The 21,393-nt window shown below is 48.7% G+C and overlaps 1 protein-coding gene across 4 annotated transcripts in view; it reads right to left on the minus strand.

Moving 5' to 3' along the window:
* Positions 1–1,720: 1,720 nt before the first annotated feature.
* The window catches only part of TMEM242 (transmembrane protein 242), a 67,506-nt gene continuing 47,833 nt past the window's right edge, over positions 1,721–21,393 (minus strand). The window contains exons 4-5 of one of the 4 annotated variants that reach the window (XR_016441720.1): positions 20,982–21,099; positions 1,721–2,905 (exon numbers count right to left, since the gene is read on the minus strand). Coding sequence is in view for 2 of the 4 variants with exons in the window: in XM_090041953.1 (XP_089898079.1) it covers positions 2,539–2,905; positions 5,711–5,745 (402 nt within the window). In the remaining 2 variants the exon portion in view is untranslated. Of the gene's footprint in view, positions 2,906–5,710; positions 6,061–6,424; positions 6,557–20,981; positions 21,100–21,393 lie in introns of those variants that run through there. The other 3 variants (XM_090041953.1, XR_016441721.1, XM_090041926.1) reach the window with 3 other exon arrangements.

Raw genomic sequence — 21,393 nt, forward strand, 5'->3', positions numbered from 1 at the left:
ATCCCTTATGACTTATCAAAGTCTTGGAGGACAAGAACTTTTTCAAAATGACTGACTCAAACCCCACCCCAGCATATAAGGAAACTTTCAATGATTAGAGCAGAGCTGTCCAAATTCTGAGTGGCTGGGGACACATGGTGTATGGGCCTCCCTACCACACAGGCTGCATAGGCTCCTTGGCCCTTCAACCTCACTATGTGAGCTCCCCATCCTCTCTCAGACCAGATAGCTTGGTAACAAGCTCAGGACCCTAAGTTGGACCACTGCCAAACAGGGATTAATTTTTTATCATTTAAAATATGAAACCTGCAAGAGCTAAGTCCACATTTAATATTTACTTCTTTTCCCCCTTGGAAGCTGGTGAAAGAGACCTTCACAGTGATCCTATTGCTTTGAAACAGGTGAGCTGTAAACGCTTGGGTTGGATTTTCATTTGTTCCTGTTGCCTATTTTGTGCAGACAAGGGACTATTGAAAGACAGTCTCTACCCCTGTACATTCTCTCTTTCCCCATCTGTATCCTGCCAGATTTGAACAGGCCTAAAGTTCAAGCTGTGTGTGGCCAGTGAAGCTTTTTGAAAATCTTTGAATATCAATCTAGTTTTGAGCCAATTTATCATTTGCATAATTGCTTAATCAGAAAGGTGTAAGGTCAGAACAGGAGCTTTATTTGGATATTCATGGCTGAGGTTGCTCTCCTATTAGCTTTCATTTCTAATGTGCACACAGGCTCATGTGGCTGAAGACACTCCTCTCTGGATGAACCAAGGCAGGATCCTGAAGTCAGAGGAAGACAGAGAGTGCAATGAGTCTCTCCAGTAATCAGTGGCAGCTGTACCCTGCTGATTGCATGTTGAGCTGAGTTGTCTCGCGTCTTTGGAAAATCCAAGTCAAGTCTATGTGAGGAGAGCAAGAAGCTGAAAGGAAGATATCTGAGAGATGGGACAGGAATTTGGCTGGTGACTGAACCAGTTAACCTGGATCCCTTTCCTTGGGGCAAATGCAGACTTCAGGCACCACTGGGTTTAGACATGCAGACTGTGCCTCCTTATAAGAGCCATCTTTACTGTGCTGTGAGCACTTTCTCCAAGTCTGTGCTGGCAGACTGACTGTACCCCACCTCTTTGTACTACAGCGTAGATGGTGATACCTATGCCAGTAAGCAATAGTTAGTGCACAGTGTAAAGGAAGAGTCAGAGCGAGGATCACATATTGCTACCAGTGTAGAAGAACAGTGGAAAGATGATTATGAGCTCTTTTCTGAATACCAAACCAAGAGTGGCTGGGAACCCACCTGACCTACAAACAAGAGTGAGTAGAGGAGGCTGAAGAGAAAACGAAAGCTCCTTTCAGCAGCCTTTATGGACAATTCTGGCTCAGGGCTGTCCAAATTGTAAGTGGCTGGGGACCACAGGACCCCCAGTCACACACCACATGGGGCACACACAACCTAAGCAAGTGTTGTGCAGGACACACTGCCCCATGAGGCCTTGCATGTTGCCCCCATGTTGCACAGACGTGGCTTTGGGGGGCTTGTGCAGTCCATCAGCAGGTTCACACCGCCTCCTTCCCTTCACAGAGGCATTGTGCGGGCCCCTCCCCTCACTAGGGCTGTGCAAAGCTGTGGGTGGTGATTCGATTCTGAGGAGATTTGGCCCAATCTAGTGGCCAAATCTCTGAATCTGTTGCACAAACAGCGGTTCGTTCCCTGGAGGCGCGCAGAGATCACAGACACACAGACATCAGTCGGCACTTAAGGGTCTATTTGCTTGCAAGCAAAGGTCAGAGCAGAGCTAGATGCTCAAATTAACTCTGACCCTTGATTGTGTTTGCAAACGGCATTTATCTTCTCAAATCTCCTGGGCACGTGCGCAGACACAGAAGTTCTTGCAGCTTACTTCCGTTTCATACAAACATACATGTAACTACATCATCACATACATCACATGTATAGTATAATTAGTTATTTGAGTAGGGGGGGCGGAGAGGTAAATATGCAACAGCTAATTAAGCATGCTCAATGCCACAAGGGTTCATCAACAGTTCATTCCCCAAGGCTATGCAGTTAAATTCCAGTTTCTGTAATCAGCATGAGAAAGACTAAGGAGGAGAGGGAGAAACCTTGGGCAGCATTCTTTTCTTATCAAGAGCAAGATGCAAGCTGTGCAATTCTAACAATATTCCCCCCTCAAGATGCTTTCTGCTTCCCATTCTTAACTAGTACTCTTAACATCCGCCTTACTACTCACCAACCACTTTGGGGCCAAAGGAAAAGCCCTCTAAGGCCACCGTCCTCTGACCTCTTGGAGTCCCCCACAGGCCCAGCAGTTGGTGAGATTGAAAGTACCTGTAATTCTTTCCATCATGTCAACATACAAATTTGCTTCTGGGGGAGCAATTGGGGGAACAGGGATATAGGGTGGCGGCTAGGGCTGCTCAATCCTGCCTCCTTTACTACATAGATAACAACAAGGCATATTAAGACTCCCGCCATATCCTCCCTCTCTTGAGATTGAATACAGCCTAAACTTTTCCTTTGTTACTTCCTTATCTGATTTTCTGGACTCTGACTAAGCCGCCTCAGGCGCACTTGGAGATCACCAGTAGGTTCACAGCTCCACCTGCTGGCTTCTTGTTCCGAGGACGGCTCAGCCTCCGGAGTGAGCTCGTCCTGGGAGCTGGTGTCCTCTGATGCTCGTGGATGTCGTTTCACACGGGTATGGTGTATCCAACGGTCATGGCCGGCAATCTTTACAGCGGTGTGGGTTGTTAAAAGTACCTGGAAAGGGCCACTCCACCGCTCAGTCAAAGGTTCCTTTTTCCACCGCTGCACCAAGACCCAGTCTCCCGGGCGGAATTCATGTACCGGAACGTCTAAAGGCAGACGTTGAAAGGAGGCTGCATACCTGTGAAGAGAAGACAAGACAGACTGCAAAGCAATAACATACATGTGAAGCTCGCTATTACCTAATTCAAAAGTTACATTTTCTCGCATCCCAGGAGGTAAGACCCGAGGAGGCATGCCAAACATAATTTCATATGGGGTTAATTTGATGCCTCGTCGGGGAGTGTTTCGAATGGAAGTAAGAGCTAGCGGCAATGCCTGAGGCCACTTAAGGTGTGCTTCAATACAGATCTTGGTGAGTAGAGTTTTTAAGGTCCTATTCATGTGTTCCACTTGTCCTGAACTCTGTGGTCTCCATGGTGTGTGTAGTTTCCAAGTGATCTTGAGGGCTTGTGCGACTTCTTGAACTACCTTTCCCACAAAGTGTTGTCCTTGATCCGACTCGATGGATTCGGGCAGAGAATACCGGGGAATGATCTCCTGCAACAGATACTTCACTACTGTAGCCGCAGTGGCAGTCCTGGTGGGCCATGCTTCGACCAACCGGAGAGCTGGTCTACCATGACAAGTAAAAACCTATGATGTCCGGATCGTGGGAGCTCAGCAAAATCAATCTGCCATGCTTGTCCAGGGTACGCTGCCCAGGGTCTACCTCCCATTGGCACAGGAGGTTTCGTTCGAGGGTTTACTTTCTGACATGTGATGCACCTGGTAGCAATACGCTGAGCTTCTACATATAGCCCTGGGGCTACTGCTTGGCGGATCACTAGATCACCCATAGCCAAGCCTCCCATATGGGTACTTGCATGGAGCTGGTGCAGCACCTCCCGAAGCAATGGCCTGGGTATCATGACTTTCCCTCCTGGTACTATCCACCACCCATGGGAGTTCTTTTCTGCGCAAGCCTCCTGTGCAAATTTATCTTCTTCAGGGGAATACTGCGGGACTAGATCCGGACGTATGGCCATACGGCATGGGACAAGGCCTGCCTGGATACTTCCTCCGTCTCTCCACCAATAAATGCGGCTTCCTTTGCTGCCGCATCAGCCCTTGCGTTTCCAAGCTTATGCTTTTCCTCAGCAGCCTTCCCATGGGCTCGCACATGAATGACTGCTACCTCTTTAGGCTGGTGGAGTGCATCTAGTAGCTTGATAATCTGGGGGCCGTTAGCAATTCTATTCCCAGAAGCCGTAATGAAACCCCTTTCTTTCCACAATAGTCCGTGCGCATGAACCGTAGAAAAAGCATAGCGAGAATCAGTATATACATTAACCCGCCGGCCTGTCCCCAACTGTAATGCTCGGGTGAGCGCAGTGAGTTCCGCGGCCTGTGCCGACCATGAGCTCGGCAATGACTCCCTCCATACTACCTCATCCAAGGTTACCACTGCACATCCTGTTCGTCTTTTTCCATCGATGACAGAGCTGGAGCCGTCTACGAAGTATTCAGCATCTGGGTTTTCAATTGGGTCCTCAGCAAGATCAGGTCGCACCTGTGTGGTTTGATTCAGGACCTCAAGGCAGTCATGCGTTGGTCTCCCTGGTTCCGGCAGCAAGGTTGCAGGGTTCAAGGCTGTAGTATGTTTGAAAGTAAGTCCTGGATTAGAGAGCAAAAATATCTCATACCATGATTGTCTGGAGGGGTTGAGAAACTTTCCTCCCTCAGTCCCTAGAATCTGGGGAACTCCATGTGGGGTGTGTATTTCCATGTCCGCACCCATGACTATCTTCTGGGCTTCTTCAACAACCACTGCTGTGGCTGCCACAGCCCGAAGACAGGCTGGCCACCCGAGCGCAACTGGATCTAGAACCTTTGAGTAATATCCCACGGGTCTCCAAGTTGGGCCTGATGGTTGTGTCAGCACCCCTGATGCAACCCCTCGATTCTCATGAACATACAGTCGATATGGCTTTTTATCATTTGGGATGGCCAGGGCAGGGGGCTGGGTTAATGCTGCCTTAAGCAGATCAAAGGCGTGCTGCATTTCTTTAGTCCACTTCCATTCAGTGAGACTCTCCTTAGTCAGGGAGTCATACAGTGGTCTAGCCTTTCCACCATAATCTGGTATCCATAGTCGACAGAACCCAGTTAGCCCTAGGAATGCCCGCAGCTCCTTGGGTGACTTAGGTGAGGCTAGACCTTGGATTGCCTGTATGCGGTCCGCACTCAGGGCTCTGACTCCCTTTGAGAGCTTATATCCCAGAAATGTAACTTGAGGCTGACATATTTGGGCTTTCTCTCTAGAGACCTTATATCCTTTTTCCCCTAGAGTGTTTAGCAGTGATCTGGTGGCTTCCTCGCAGAGTTGCAAATTTGGGCTTGCAACCAGCAGGTCATCCACATACTGGAGGAGAGTCACTGCGGGGTGTGATCCCTTCCACTCCTCCAAGTCCTTCTGAAGGGCAAGTCCGAAAATATGGGGGGCTGCTATGAATCCTTGTGGGAGAACCGTCCACATGAGCTGGGCTTTATGGAAAGTATCTGGGTCCTCCCATTCAAAAGCAAACAATTTTTGACTCTCTCGGTGAAGGGGAATGGAGAAGAAAGCATCTTTCAAATCTAGCACTGAAAATATTTCGGCTTCCCCCGGTACTTGTGTCAAAATCATGTGTGGGTTCGGGACTACAGGGTGGTCTGAAAGAACCTTCTTATTTACTGCTCGCAGGTCTTGGACCAGTCTATATGAGACCCCATCTGCCTTCGGCACTCCAAGAATGGGGGTATTATATGGTGAGGACCCTTCCACTAGCCATCCGTACTTCTTGTATTTCTCTATTAACGGCTTGAGTCCAACCCTGGCCGCTCGGCTGAGTGGATACTGCTTTACCCAAACGGGCCCCTCCCCATCCTTGAGTATGATCCTTACCGGGGAGACCGACTTAGCTCGCGCAGGGGTTCCATCAGCCCATACCGAAGGGTCTACTCCAGTCATGTGATCTTCAGAACTTACTACAGGGCGTCGGTCCTCCAGGAGAGCCATCTGATAGTTCGAGCTCTGCTTGACAGGTAACTGGACCACCATCTGGTTGTCTCTGAAAAATATCTCAGCTTGCAGTTTTGTGAGTAGGTCTCGCCCAAGTAGCGCAACCAGGCAACTTGGAGAATATACAAAGGAGTGCTCAAGCAAATGGTCCCCCACTTTGGTGAGGAGTGGCTTACAAACGGGGAGTCAGGATTGCGTTCCCTCAATCCCTTCCACAAGAACATGCTGTTCGCTAGTTCCTGCGGGGGGAGGGGGGTTTCTGGAATCATTGAAAATGTAGCCCCAGTATCAACCAAGGCTTTAAAGTCTCTGCCACCAACCCTAATAGTTACCATGGGATCTTCTCGGGCTCCAACCCGAAGGGTAGTGGTCTTAGATCCCTGTCCCCTTCATTCTGTGTCCTCACCCTTTTCCTCTGCCCGCATGAGGTGACCCCTTGGTTCACCCTCTCTTTTCTCCTTCAACTTTGGGCATTCCCTCTTCCAGTGTCCTTTCTCCCTACAGTAAGCACAAACGTCTGCTCCCACTCTTCCTCCTTTCCCTTTCTGTATCCCAGTCTTTCCAGGGTTACCTCCAGTTATAGCAGCCGCCAGCGCTGCCATCTGTCGCTGAGCCTTTTTATCCTCCTTGCGCTCCTGCGCTTGCTCACGATTCCCATATACCTTATATGCGATTTCCACCAGCTCTGAAATCGGTTTCCCGGGACCTCCCTCAGTTTTCTGTAGCTTCCTATGAATATCAGCAGCGGATTGACCAATAAACATAAGATTTACCATGCGTTGATTATCTGGGGCTCCTGGATCTAGGTCCGAAAACTTGCGGAACGCCTCGTACAGCCTCCCGAGGAAGGCTGAGGGATCCTCTTCTTTTCCCTGTCTCACTTCATACAATTTAGACAGATTAGTAACCCGGGGCACTGCCTTCCCCATTGCTTCCACTATAATCCCCAGATACTGTGCACTCAGCTCTCTTCCTGCTGCGGTATGATTATCCCATCCCGGTTCCTCAACAGGGCAGGTATCACGCAAGGTATGACCGGCGGTTCCCTCCGCTTCTACCCTGGCTGCTGCAATGCGCTCTGCCGTCCCCAATACTAATCTCCTCTCCTCAGGGGTCAGGAGGGTTTGGAGCATCATCTGGACATCAGCCCAAGTGGGTCGATGGGTTTGCCCAATGGATCGAAACAAGTCCCTCATCTTTTCAGGGTCTTCACGAAAAGAGGGGCTCTGATTCTTCCAATTGAATAGATCTGAAGTACTAAATGGGGTGTAGACAAAAGTTGCATCGCCCCCCTCTCCGATAACCTCTCGCATCGGGCAGTTCAGTACCGGCCGTGATTTTACAATATTGCGCAAATTATAGCCCTTATTCCCTGATTCAGATGGGGCACTTGGCTGAGGCACTCGCTCTGAATCATTAGGTATATTTTGATACGCTGGTGGTGGTTTCCCTGAGGGAGGGAGTGGTGGTGCAGAAGGACTGGGTCCTGGGGAGGTGTCTGATTCATCCTCGCTACCTGTCAGGGTGACCGGAGAACGAGCCCGATACTCGGCTAATTCAGGATCCCCGCCCCCTCATTAGACTCGGGGAGTACAGGCGGTCCCCCTCGGGTCTTTCCTTTAACAACCATCACGTGAGATTTTACTAAGCATTTCTTAATCCAAGGTGGCTGATCTTGGACCACTCCTAACCAACAGTCTATGTAAGGGAATTGATCCCAGTGTCCATCCTGCATAACTACCTCATAGACGGCCGTCACTTCTTTCACTACAAAGGATCCTTTTGGGGTCCAGTGGACCCCGAATGTTGGCCACTCGAGTTGACAAAACTTAATTAAATCATCCTTTTTCATCTTTACCCCATAATCTGCCTGCTTTGTAAATTTGCTAAAGTTCCGTAAAACACAACCCAGAGGAGTACTTGAGTTTTCTACACGGGAGCTACCCGCACCCATTTTAATGCCCACAAGAGTGCGTCCAACGCACACCAAATACCAGAAAGCATGCACCAAAAGATCCGAGCCAAAGACTGTCCGCAAAAGTGCGTCCAACGCACACCAAACTCCGGGCCAAAAGAATCCCCGGAACAAAACCAAATCGAACAAGTCTCTTTGTCCCCGGATCCAGAAACCAAATTGGGCAAGGGAATTCGTATACTCACTCAGGTATCCTAGAGATCTCGATCGGAATGCCGGAATGTGTGTCTGGCGTCCTCAGAAACCAAGAATTTTACACAGGTAGCCTTTAACCTCCCGGGTACCCTGACTCACGTCTCAAACCCCCTGGGCAAGCCCAAAAAGGCGGCTCGGTGCGCACTCCCCGTGGCGGCAGGGACGATCTTGTCACTGGGTCCCGGGGTGGTCCAGGAGGCTCCTGGCTGGCTCGCCAAATTGTTGCACAAACAGCGGTTCGTTCCCTGGAGGCGCGCAGAGATCACAGACACACAGACATCAGTCGGCACTTAAGGGTCTATTTGCTTGCAAGCAAAGGTCAGAGCAGAGCTAGATGCTCAAATTAACTCTGACCCTTGATTGTGTTTGCAAACGGCATTTATCTTCTCAAATCTCCTGGGCGCGTGCGCAGACACAGAAGTTCTTGCAGCTTACTTCCGTTTCATACAAACATACATGTAACTACATCATCACATACATTGCATGTATAGTATAATTAGTTATTTGAGTAGGGGGGGCGGAGAGGTAAATATGCAACAGCTAATTAAGCATGCTCAATGCCACAAGGGTTCATCAACAGTTCATTCCCCAAGGCTATGCAGTTAAATTCCAGTTTCTGTAATCAGCATGAGAAAGACTAAGGAGGAGAGGGAGAAACCTTGGGCAGCATTCTTTTCTTATCAAGAGCAAGATGCAAGCTGTGCAATTCTAACATCTGCTTGAGAAGCATCTGTGGATGCAAGCCAGCATTTTGCTCGCTTTACTAGCCGCAGCATCACACTGAAGGCTCATGTTCATCTTGTGGTCAGTCATGACCCCCAAGTCCCTTTCATCTGTAGTGCTAACCAGCGTAGCACTACCCAGCCTATAAGCATTGAATCAGGACAGTGATTTGAATCACCAAATTGAATCACTATCCCATGAAGTGGCTGAATCTGAATCTGAAGTGAATACTACCTGCTTCCCTTGCCCTGCAGACACAGCACCTGCCACATGGATCTGCTACAACACACTATGCACCCCCTGCCCTCCCACACAGACATACCACATACCTCTGTACTGCATTGATCCATTCAAACACAATCCCCCTGACCCTCCTGCCCCCCACAACATGGTAGGCAGCCCCTGTTGCACTGGACCAGCATGGACACTACCTGAAGTCCCTGGGACTCCTGAGCTATGGGTTCTTTCAGCCCTGTAGGTCAGGCCACTCCATCTCACCCCTAGAGGTAGGGGCAGGCAGGGGGAGCCCAAGGACTCTGATGGCAGAACAAAAGGGGTATCGATGCCTGGATCAGAAACCCAAGGGCTGCACATTTACCCCTTGTGGACTGCATGTGGCCTATAGTTGGACTGCTGTGCGCTGGCAGATGCCTGCAGAGACGCTGACATTATTGGTTCATAATCTGAAGGGATTTCTACAACCAGGTCTTGTTAATATGCATTTTTATTACAAAACTCAAGGCCAGATAAAATGCAGACTTTGAAATGAATCCTGAAACTCTCTCCAGCCTTGCCAAAAGAAATTGTGAAATTTTAGGCCAATCTGATTTGAGTTTACCCTGAGCACTCTCCCTGCCTACGAGTGTCTTGACTCAAAGCTGAGTGAACATATTGTTTGTGTTGAGATTTGATGTTTTTCAAGTTCATTTAAATACTCAAAGTAAATGAGGAGCTGGGAACCAAATGTTCTTATGTTTCAAATGTGATTTTTTTTAAAGGTTTTGGCAGCATTATACCAACAACACAGTGCTTTTGTAAGTCTTTACATAATTGCTATTTGTGCCTCCAGTTCTCTAGGGCTAGGGACAGAAAAAACACATAAACTCATATAAATGATCAGCAACTGATTCAAATCTGTAACAGAACAGAAGTTCAGTGCACATAAACCACTTGCGAAATGACCAAAACTGGTTTTAAGATGAAACTGGATGGATGTAGCATCAGACTTAACTGATTTAGGTTAAATCACTTTATTGAACTTCTGTCCCAGATCTCCTCCAGATTCAAGTTAACTCACAATCCCTTACCATCTCAGGATGCTTTGCACCTTCCCTGCAGACCTTGCAGGGTGGGCAAGCTAGACTTGGCCTAAGCTATCTACTCCAGCTTATGTCCTGGGTCACTGCAAGCATGTGGATGCATTTCTGGAATCACAGGTTAATGTCTGTTCACTTGCGTATCAGTTCAATCCACACAGCTTAGACTAACCCACAGAGATTGAATCAGTTCAGCCTTAGGCTGTTTGAGTGTCCAGGTGTTCCTGGACTTAGTCTGCAAAGGGTTAAAATCCATATTAAACAGTAAATGATAATTAGGAGAGAGTTCAAAGAGGAGAAAGGGTAAAAGATTCTGGGACCTATATTCCAGGACAGACGCAAGGATTTTAGGAAATTTGAAACTGGAGGATGTCTGGGAGTAGTTAGCTTTTAATGTATACAGTTATAATATTCATTCACTAATACATAAAATCTTTAGTGTCTGTGGACATAGAATACAGGGATACAGCCTCCTGTATATTCATTTGGCGCTCAGTGTAGAGAATTATATTCTCCAATGTTTCTTTTGTTTGTTTTCCCATTGAACAGGTACATTGCCTCTGGTCACTTGATGAGACATAGTGGCAAAATGCAATTTTAGACCAAACACAATTAGCAGTAGGCATAAATTGTACTCCCGACTCCTTTTTAAGTGTAATAGAAACAGACAGCAGATTTTTTACAAGATCTTAGAGTTATGGTAGAACTAGCTAAGGCTTTGGGTTTAATGTTGTAGAATGAATATTCTACAATTCTATGGGACTCGTGGGATTATAGCTGCTGTTTCTTTTGGGCTGCTGCAAAGCCTGATTTTGGGACTAGGTTTGAAAGCCATTCCCTTCAAGCTATGAAATCTGAAAAGGCTTTGTATTTCAATTTGAAGGCAAATGCTACAGATGCAGGGAAAGCAATGTAAGAAACTTGTGGCCTTGAGATTACAAGACACATTAGCAGAGTTAGAGGGAATTACAAAATATACATACTGAAGAACTGAACAGCTGCTGAGGATGAAGAAGCTTTTTTTTAATGAAGAGTAATACTGCTGACAGATTGTCGGCACTGAAACTTAAGGAAACAAGGAGTAAAAGTTAAATCCAAGCTCTGTATTACAGAATGGCATTCTGGTGCTGATCAAATAGTAAAACTGATTATCTTGATAAATGAGGCTTTGCCTGTCTTTTGAAGAAGAATCATTGACTTCAGTAGGAGTCTGAGTAAAAACTGACTGAAGGACCTCAGGATTTGTCTCTATATGAAAGTAACTGTGCATATTTATAGTGGGAATTTTGGGTAGATGGCTTTCCTATCCATTAACGTCCAGCCTTGGGAATCAAAGTTTCTTACACAATTCTTAGTTTTTAGGCAAAATTCTCACTGAAGTTGACAGGAGTTTGCCAGAGTAAGGGCTCAACTCAATATTTGGTCCATTGCTAGAGAGGAAAGAGGCCACAGACAAAACCTCATGTCTGATATATACATTTCCTTGCCCAAGACCACATTCATCATTGTCAGATCCCAAGCTTGGAAAGGCTCTATGTTCCTGTTGGGTGTTCAGATGTGTTACTTAATGATGAAAATTTGAGGTAATGGCTATACTTGAGAGCATTCAATTTTAGGGATGAAATCATGTGAGAACATTATAAGTTATTCTGACATCATTGTACCTATATTTCTGATTTACAAGAGAACTTGAGTTCCAGAATAAAGGTCTGATCATTGTCTGAGCTCACTTCTGAGAGTAATCATGGGTTAATAATGCCTTTTACTTCTAGGTTGCTTCTTTCCAAGGGTGTCTAGCAAATTCTTGAAGTTTGCTGGGTGTAACTTTTGGTACAGGTGATAGGGAGGCCAAATATGGGGGAAGCTCTTCTCAATTTGGTGCTCATGAACAAGACAGATTTGGTTGAGAATGTGAAAATGGAAAGGTATGTCAGAAGTAAGAAGACAAAGTAAAGTGTAGATCCCTTACTAAACATAGAAGCCACCCTAGTTATGAATGATGCTGAGAAGGCTGAATTTTTTTAACACCATTGTTAGTTCAGTCTTCATAAATAAGGTCAGTGACCAGATCATGAGTTCAATTGGCAGCAAAGATAGCGAAAGCAACAAACAGCCTAGAGTAATGGAAGAACAGGCTAGGGACCACTGATGAGTTGCCAGGTGATCAGAAAAGGGCCAATAGAATGTCCATGTTTAAGAAAGAGACGAAGGAGGATAAGCGGATTTGCAGACCAGTCAGTCTGACCTCGGTACCTGGAAAGGAGCAGGTCCTCAAGGAATCTATTGCAAAGCACCTAAATGAGAACAAAGTGATCAGCAGGGATCCTGGTTTTCTCTGCTTAAAAACTGCAAATTCTCTAATTAAACCCCCCCAAATCCATGATTAAAATGAAACACTACTATATATATAGGTATCAGTTGAACACAATGTTTTATTGATAGAGTTACAATTTTTAAGCAAGTTAGAAGCCTACCAGTGCTTCGATCATAATAAAATAAATTCTAAATACCCGTAAATTTTGGCATTTGATTTTGGGGTTTTTATCATGGAAAATCAGAGCTCCCCTTGCCCTCTTTGCTCACCAGGATGCAGATCCAGCTGCAGCTGTCCCCCACTACTGCTTTGTGGTACTGACCAGCCCTGATGTGCTAGTGACCTGCCCATACCATTGCCCTTCACTCCCATTCCACAGCTCCACAGCCCTGCTGGTGCCCCTCATTCCCCCAGCCCTGCTGGAGAGGGTCCCCAGCTGCCAGGGCTATGGGGCCAGGGACCCTGGTTTGCAGCCCCCTGCTCCATGCAGCAGCACCTGAGCCATGGCTGCCACCTGCGGAAGATGGCGGCTGCTGCGGTGGAGTGGAGTGCAGAGCCTGGCTCCCCCTTTACCATGGGTGGCATGGCTGGAGCAGAGCCCATGAGGGAAAGGGGGGCAGATGTGGGCTTGGGCGGGGTGGGGGCAGCTCCTTACTACTATACACACTGCCAGAGTGGGGCATAGGGGACACGTGCACTCCAGATTTGTGCACAGGATGGGTGTGGGCTGTAGGCTCAGGGCTCCCCAAACTTTTGCCCTCCCCCCGGGGCTCTGTGGCCCAGCAGGCAGGACCCAGCATGGCAGGGCAGAGCGGGCCAGGCACCACCACCACAAGCCCTGTGCCATCATGGTGGGGGTGCCCTTTGTGCCAGCACTCCCATTGCTGCCGGCTGGGCAGGGGGTGCCTTGCCATGGTGATGCAAGGTTCATGGTGGCAGCGTCAAGCTTCCCCACCCCGCTCTGCCCTGCCACACCGGGTCCCACCCACCAAGCTATGAAGGCCCCAGGAGGAGGGCAGCAGGGCAGAGAGCATTGGCAATGCATAGGGGGTGCACATGCATTCTCCGAGCTTGGCAGTGCACCCCCTGCAAAAAGCGCAGCTGATGCTGCTGGTGGCATTGGCAGGCAGTAGTCACTCCCCCCCTCCCCCCCACTGGTGGCATCTGTGGGCAGTCCCCAATCATCGCTGGCTGCCACTGTTGTCTGCAGGTGGTCATCAACCACCTGTCACTGGTCACCACCCCCAACCCTGCTGCCAACAATGCTGTGGCTGCCTGGGAGGGTTCCCCACTCACTGCTGCCATGCTCCTACTGCTGACACCGCCACTGTCACCTGTGGGCAGTTGCTGTGTACCCTCCTAGCCTCCAGGGGCATGCAGAATTCATGGCGGGGAGCCTGAGTCCACAGTGAGCAGCCCACACCTACCCCCACCCACACAAAAATCTGGGGGGGCTTGGAGACATGTGCCTCCCCCAAGAATGTATGCAGTGGTGGGGAGCTGCCCCCTCCTGCCCCCCAGAGAAGCTCCCGCATCTCCATCTCGCTCTCCATGTGGGCCCTGCAGCTATGTATTCTGGACCTGGGCCCCAAGCGCCACACACCACTTGGTGTGCAGCAGCCCCAGCTCTAGCCCTGTCCAACTCCCTCCTACCCTCACTATGAGGGCTTCGATTCCCCTCGGCCCCCTGCCACCACCAGACTTACCTGCAGGACCTGCTCTCCAGGCTGCCCGGTGGCCATGTGTGCCCCCTGCCTGACTGCCCTTCTCCTGCTCCTCCTAGCCCCTTGCACTCTGCCAGGCTTCAAGGGAAAAACCCACCATTTCCCATGTTTTCTCCTTTAAAGGAGGAAATCTGGGGGTTCCCCTTAAAATGAGAAAATCAGCATTTTATCACATTTTATCCTGGTGAATGGAAAATCCTGGTGATCATGAACAGCTAGTATGGATTCATTCAGCTAGAGCGAGTCATTCCTGACCAACTTGATTTCCTTCTGTGATGAGGTCTGTCCACTCTGTGTTTGCGGGGAGGGCAGTAGATGTGATATACCTTGACTTTTGCAGGGCTTTCAAAACTGTCATCCACAACATTCTCATTAACAAGCTTAGGAAATAACAGACTAAACAAAAGTATTGTAAGGTGGATACATAAGTGGTTGGATCATTGTGCCCAATGAGTAGTCCTCAATGGCTCAATGTCCATTTGGGAGAAGCTATCAAGTGGGATTCCCCAGGGGTTTTTCCTGCATCTGATACTGTGCAACCTCCTCATTAATGATTTTGATGATTGGATTGACTGCATGTTTAGCAAATTTGCAAACAAGTGGGCTGGAATTTGCAAACAAAAACAGGCCCTCTGCAGGTAGGCCTGGGATCCAGAGTGACCAGGATGGACTGGAAATATGGTCTAAAAATCAACCAGATGAAATTGAACAAGGACAAGTGCAAAGTCCTGTAATTGGGACAGAAGAATTGCATGCACTAATAAAAACTGGGGAATGAGTCGTTAGGCTGCAGTAGTGTGTAGAAGGATTTGTAGGGTTACAGTGGACCATAAGCTTGAATGTAAGCCAACAGTGTGCTCTTGTTGCAGCAGCATATTAGATTGTCTTAATAGGAGTGTCATTTACAAACCAAAGGAAGTGATTCTCCTGCTCTATTCAGCACTGGTGAGGCCTCACCTAGGTACTATGTCCAGTTTTAGGCCCCACACTTCAAGAAGGATGTTGACAGATTGGAATGAATTCAGTACAGAGTGACAAAAATTATTAGGAGCCAGAGAAGCAAGACTTTTGAGGAAAGGCTGAAATTACTAGGTTTATTTATTCTGGAGAAGAGAAGACTGTTTTCAAATCCTCCCACAGTCTTCAAATCCCTGAAGGCCAATTATAAAAAGGATGGAGATGGGCTTTTCTCTGCAGTTGTAGGGGACAGGACTAGGAGCCATGAACACAAGCTGCAGCAGGGGATACTTAGTTTGGAGATTAGGAAGAACTTTCTGACTATGTTGGGTGGTCAAGCATTGGAACAGACTACCTAGAGAAGTGGTAGAATCTCCATCCTCAGAAATTTTCAAGAGCAGGTAAGCCAGAAAACTTGACTGGGATAGTTCAGTTAGGGATGATCCTACCCTGAGCAGGGGGCTGGCCTAGATAACCTCATGAAGTCCCTTCCAGCTCTACTTTCTTATGATCCTATGAAGCTGCCCAGATGACATCTGGTTGAAGCTACTTCTTTAGTGAAAACTGACTGCCAAAGCACAGATCCTGCATATCTGATGAATAGTAGCGATATCAGCGGCTCAGAGGAGTGAGGAGGCTAGACTTACTACTATGGCCCTGCATAAATATGTTGCAGTATTTCAACTATGTATTTTAAACATGTGACTATACTTCATGCTTCAGTAACAGATCCTGGTTGGTGAGAAGAAGAAAGGAAAGGGATTTTGTTGAATCAGTATCTGTGATACTGGGCAGAGCTGCAGTATACAGGAGAGAAATATTTAAAACCTGCTGCATGCAGGGTGCATCTGCATGTGTGCTTTACTGTAGAGTAGACTAATTAGCTCCACAGTAAAGCATCCCCATCTGTACATACACAGGGTGTAGTAAATTCATTTACTTAGTCATAAGAGTACTGTCAGGGAGAGTACTATCTTACAGCAGAGTCATTTACTGTGCTGCAATGCACGTGTGAATGGTGACCAAGACAGCAGCACTTTGAACCAGAGTGGAGCAGTCCCAGGCTGGCAACAGCCTTGGGGGTTCAGCCACATGGCTTCACAGTTAAAGCACTCTTGTTCCCAAGCCAGCCTCAACGTAGTCACCTGAAGCTCAGGGTTGACCCCTGAGCATGCTGCCAGCCTGGGGCTGCTTTGCCTTGGCTCAAAGTGCTGCTGCATTGGGTGCACGTGTCAATGCTGCATCTGGGAGTAGCGTATACTGGTACAAGCTGCTCCAAAGTTTATCACATTGCATTAATTGCACGTGTAGATACACCCACAGTGTTTTTATTTTGATGTGAGAGATAAGAAGGAAATTGGCTTAATGGGTGAGCCCTTAAAATTCAGTCACTAGATGGAAGGGAAAGGCTACTACTTTGTCATTAACAGTGTATGCACACTCTTCTCTGACTTTCAGTAACACCAAAAAAAGCAATGAAACCAATGCCATGATATGCTGGAGGAGCCTCATGGAATTTTTCGAGACCCTCAATGGACAGTAGGGCTGTACGAAGCTTTGGTCCTTGATTTGATTTGGCGGAGATTTGGCTCAATTCAGTGGCCAAATCTCCAAATCTAAATTGAATCAGGAAACCCTTTAATCTCTCCAAATTGAAACGGAACCCTCTGAAACAATTCGGAAAGATTTGGCCATTTGGACATAGACACAGCTTTAAATGTTTTTTCTACATACCTCTAGGTAGTAGGTAGCTCATGAACCACTGTCCCTGATTCGGGCCAAATTCGAATTGAACAGGGCCCAATTTGTATACCCCTAATGAACAGAAAAGCCACCCTTCAAGTGTAAAGAATGGCCTGTCAGGCTCAGTACTTTCTCCATTGCTTTTTCAATGTGTACATTGTCGACCTGCCTGACACCCAGTCCAGGAAGTATGGCTATGCTAATGACCTGGCTCTCACCAAATCAAGCAAACAATGGGAAGCCATTGAATCCAATTTGACATCAGACATGAACACCTTTGTTGACAACTTCCATAAATGGCGTCTCCACCTCAGCCTCACTAAAACAGTAGCAGCAGCCTTCCATCCAAATAGGAATTAGGTGAAGAAAAATAAAAATCCAGCTTGGTGACCAGACACTTAAACATTGTTACACTGTTACTTATTTAGGATCTTTACCTACCACTGTCATCTGGAAGGGGTCCAGGATAAGGTTAGCAGCAGAGGAACTCTTATCCATCGCCTTCCTGGCATCACTTGGGTTGCAAGTTTCCAAATACTTTACACCTCCAGCATAGGTGGCAGAAGGCCGGAGCTAATGGGGCTTAGTCCCCCCACAAAAGGTGGGGCAGCAGGTAGGGCCACAGGACAGCCCAGCCACAGGCTCTGGGCTGCTACGGGGTGAGGCGGGGCAGGAAGAGGTGTGGATCAAAGCCCTCGTGTGTGGATTACTGCACAGCATGGCAGCCAGGCAAGTTTCAGTCTACTCTGAAGAGGAAGGGGTTTGTGGGGGGCCTAGATCGAGGCCCCCTACAATGTGGGAGGGAGTGGCCAGAGGCAGGAACAGGGGCTGGGGTGAGTGGGGCCCCAGGGCAGGTCATGGAACCATCAGAGTCTTGGTGGCTCATCCAGAGGTGCAGGGGGCTCCCACTGCTGTGTGTACTCTGAGGAGGCAAGGCATGTGCCCCCCTGATCTGTGCATGGGGCACAGGCAGGCTGCCACTGTGGGCTGGGGTTCTGCACCCCATTTCTGCTGCCCTGGAAGCAGGGCAATGCTGTGTGCATTCTGCTGCCAGGCTGTGCCCTGTCCCCTGCCCACTCGGCTGTGGCAGGCACATGCCTATATATACTAATGCTAGGAGCATGGGGAACAAGCAGGATGAACTAGCGCTCCTGGTTGCACTAAACGACTACGACTTAGTGGGGCTGACGGAAACCTGGTGGGATCCATCCCACGACTGGGCGGTACATATTGAGGGCTATAGATTGTACAGAAAGGACAGAGTGGGGAAAAGGGGGGGAGGGGTTGCGCTCTATGTTAAGGAGCAATATACATCAACCCTCATCAAGACAGAATCAAAGGATGAGGAAGTAGAAGGACTGTGGGTTAGGCTACATGGGGGGCAAGGAGAAAAGGATTTGGTGGTAGGGGTCTGCTACAGACCCCCACATCAAGGGGAAGAAATAGATTTGGGGCTCCTGAGGCAACTCTCAGAGACCATAAAAGCTAAAGAGGCGGTGGTCATGGGGGACCTAAACTACCCGGACATCTGCTGGGAGACACAGACAGCAAAGTCCCACCGCTCACGCAGGTTTCTAACCTGTGTACAGGACCTCCACCTGACGCAGGAGGTACATGGTCCCACTAGGGGGAATGCCTTACTGGATCTGGTATTGGCAACGGGGGATGACATAGTAGGGGACCTACAGATCGGTAGCCATCTGGGGGACAGTGATCACCTAAAAGTACAATTCAACATAAGGCGTCGAGTGGGTAAGGTAACCAGTAGGGTGAACGTGCTGGACTTTAGGAAAGCTGATTTCAGCAAACTCAGGCGATTAGTGAAGGATGCACTGCAGAGTAGTAGTTTTGAAACGATGGGAGCCCAAGAAGGGTGGCTGTGCCTTAAGGAAGCTATCCTTCTCGCACAAAGCGAGACGATCCCCGTGCGAGGTAAAAGAGGGAAAGGGGCCAGGAGGCTTCCCTGGCTGACCAGAGAAATCCTGGGGAGACTAAGGGCCAAAAGGGGAGCACATAAAAAGTGGAAACAGGGAGAGATCACCAAAGAGGAATATACCTCTTCTGCTCGTGCTTGTAGGGAGGCAGTTAGACAGGCCAAAGCTACCATGGAGCTGAGGATGGCAACCCAAGTAAAAGACAATAAGAAATTGTTTTTTAGATATATAGGGAGTAAAAGGAAGGCCCAGGGAGGAATAGGACCCCTGCTAAATGGGCAGAAACAATTGGTGACGGACAGAGGGGACAAGGCTGAACTCCTCAACGAGTTCTTCGCCTCAGTGTTCCTAAGCGAGAGGCACGACAAGTCTCTCACTGGGAGTGTAGGGAGGCAGCAGCAAGGCACCAGACTTCCATGCGTGGACCCTGAGGTGGTGCAGGGTCACTTGGAGGAACTGGATGCCTTTAAGTCAGCAGGCCCGGATGAGCTCCATCCGAGGGTACTGAAGGCACTGGCCGACATCATTGCAGAGCCACTGGCGGGAATATTTGAACGCTCGTGGCGCACGGGTCAAGTCCCGGAGGACTGGAAAAGGGCCAATGTGGTTCCCATTTTCAAGAAGGGGAGGAAGGAGGACCCGGGTAACTATAGGCCAGTCAGTCTCACCTCCATCCTTGGCAAAATCTTTGAGAAAATCATCAAGGCTCACATTTGTGAGAGCCTGGCAGGACAAATTATGCTGAGGGGAAACCAGCACGGGTTCGTGGCAGGTAGATCGTGCCTGACCAATCTAGTCTCTTTTTATGACCAGGTCACAAAACGCCTCGACGCAGGAGGAGGGGTGGATGTCGTATACTTGGACTTCAGGAAGGCCTTTGACACGGTATCCCACCCCATACTGGTGAACAAGTTAAGGGGCTGTGACTTGGATGACTGCACAGTCCGGTGGGTGGAGAATTGGCTGGAGGGTCGCACCCAGAGAGTCGTGGTGGATGGGTCGGTTTCGACCTGGAAGAGTGTGGGCAGTGGGGTCCCGCAGGGCTCGGTGCTTGGACCGATACTCTTTAATGTCTTCATCAGCGACTTGGACGAGGGGGTGAAATGTACTCTGTCCAAGTTTGCAGATGACACTAAGCTATGGGGCGAAGTGGACACGCTGGAGGGCAGGGAACAGCTGCAAGCAGACCTGGACAGGTTAGACAAGTGGGCAGAAAACAACAGAATGCAGTTCAACAAGGAGAAATGCAAAGTGCTGCATCTAGGGAGGAAAAATGTCCAGCACACCTACAGCCTAGGAAATGACCTGCTGGGTGGCACGGAAGTGGAAAGGGATCTTGGAGTCCTAGTAGACTCCAAGATGAACATGAGTCGGCAGTGTGATGAAACCATCAGAAAAGCCAATGGCACTTTATCGTGCATCAGCAGATGCATGACAAATAAGTCCAAGGAGGTGATACTTCCCCTCTATCGGGCGCTGGTCAGACCGCAGCTGGAGTACTGCGTGCAATTCTGGGCGCCGCACTTCAAGAAAGATGCGGATAACCTGGAGAGGGTCCAGAGAAGGGCCACTCGTATGGTTAAGGGCCTGCAGACCAAGCCCTATGAGGAGAGATTAGAGAAACTGGACCTTTTCAGCCTCCACAAGAGAAGGTTGAGAGGCGACCTGGTGGCTGCCTATAAGTTCGTCAGGGGGGCACAGAAGGGAATTGGTGAGTATTTATTCACCAAGGCGCCCCCGGGGGTTACAAGAAATAATGGCCACAAGCTGGAGGAGAGCAGATTTAGATTAGATATTAGGAGGAACTTCTTCACAGTTCGAGTGGCCAAGCTCTGGAACGGGCTCCCAAGGGAGGTGGTGCTCTCCCCTACCCTGGGGGTATTCAAGAGAAGGTTGGATGTGTATCTAGCTGGGGTAATGTAGACCCAGCACTCTTTCCTGCTTATGCAAGGGGTCGGACTCGATGATCTATTGAGGTCCCTTCCGACCCTAGCATCTATGAATCTATGAATCTATGCTTTTGCATGGCTCTCAGGGCAAAGGCAGCAGGGTGCAGAGTCCTAGCCTGCAGTGGCAGCCCACCCTCACCCCATGCAGAGATTGGGGGGCACTTGTCTCCCAGGCCTTTACCAGGGTGTACGCAGCAGCAGGATTCCCCCATTCTCCCCCCCACGCCCTTGGATAAGCTGCTTGGGGCCCCATTCACCCCAGCCCCTGCCTTTGCCCCACTCAATCTGCCCCCCACCCATGCCCCTTCCCCATGACAGACTTACCTGCTGGCAGGGGGGGTGGGGGAGTGGGCGGTGCTCTGCTCCATCAAATAATATTTTCTATCTCCACCTATGACCTCTGGTTTGGTACTTGCATATGCTCCTGCTGCATGCTCTGCATCTGTATGGAGCCAGACCATGAACACTAAGTTAGTGGATTCCAGCCTTAACAGTGGCATTTGCATTGACCATTCTACCTGTAGTTGGCTTTCTGGTCCTCATGCTTCCAGCATATGAGTCTGGCAACACTCGCTTCATCATCATCATAATCATCATCATCATCAGAAAGCTTGAAAACCACTTAACTAGGCTACACTGAATGGAAGCTTTTTTAACCAAAGGATCTCAGGGAAATTCCACCTAATTCTATATTGTCTGTATATTCACTGCATACAGCAGCTGTACCACATGCCCC

This window comes from Crocodylus siamensis, chromosome 1 (genome assembly GCF_052110815.1).
Source record: "Crocodylus siamensis isolate JL-2025a chromosome 1, ASM5211081v1, whole genome shotgun sequence".
In the NCBI taxonomy this organism is placed as follows: domain Eukaryota; kingdom Metazoa; phylum Chordata; order Crocodylia; family Crocodylidae; genus Crocodylus; species Crocodylus siamensis.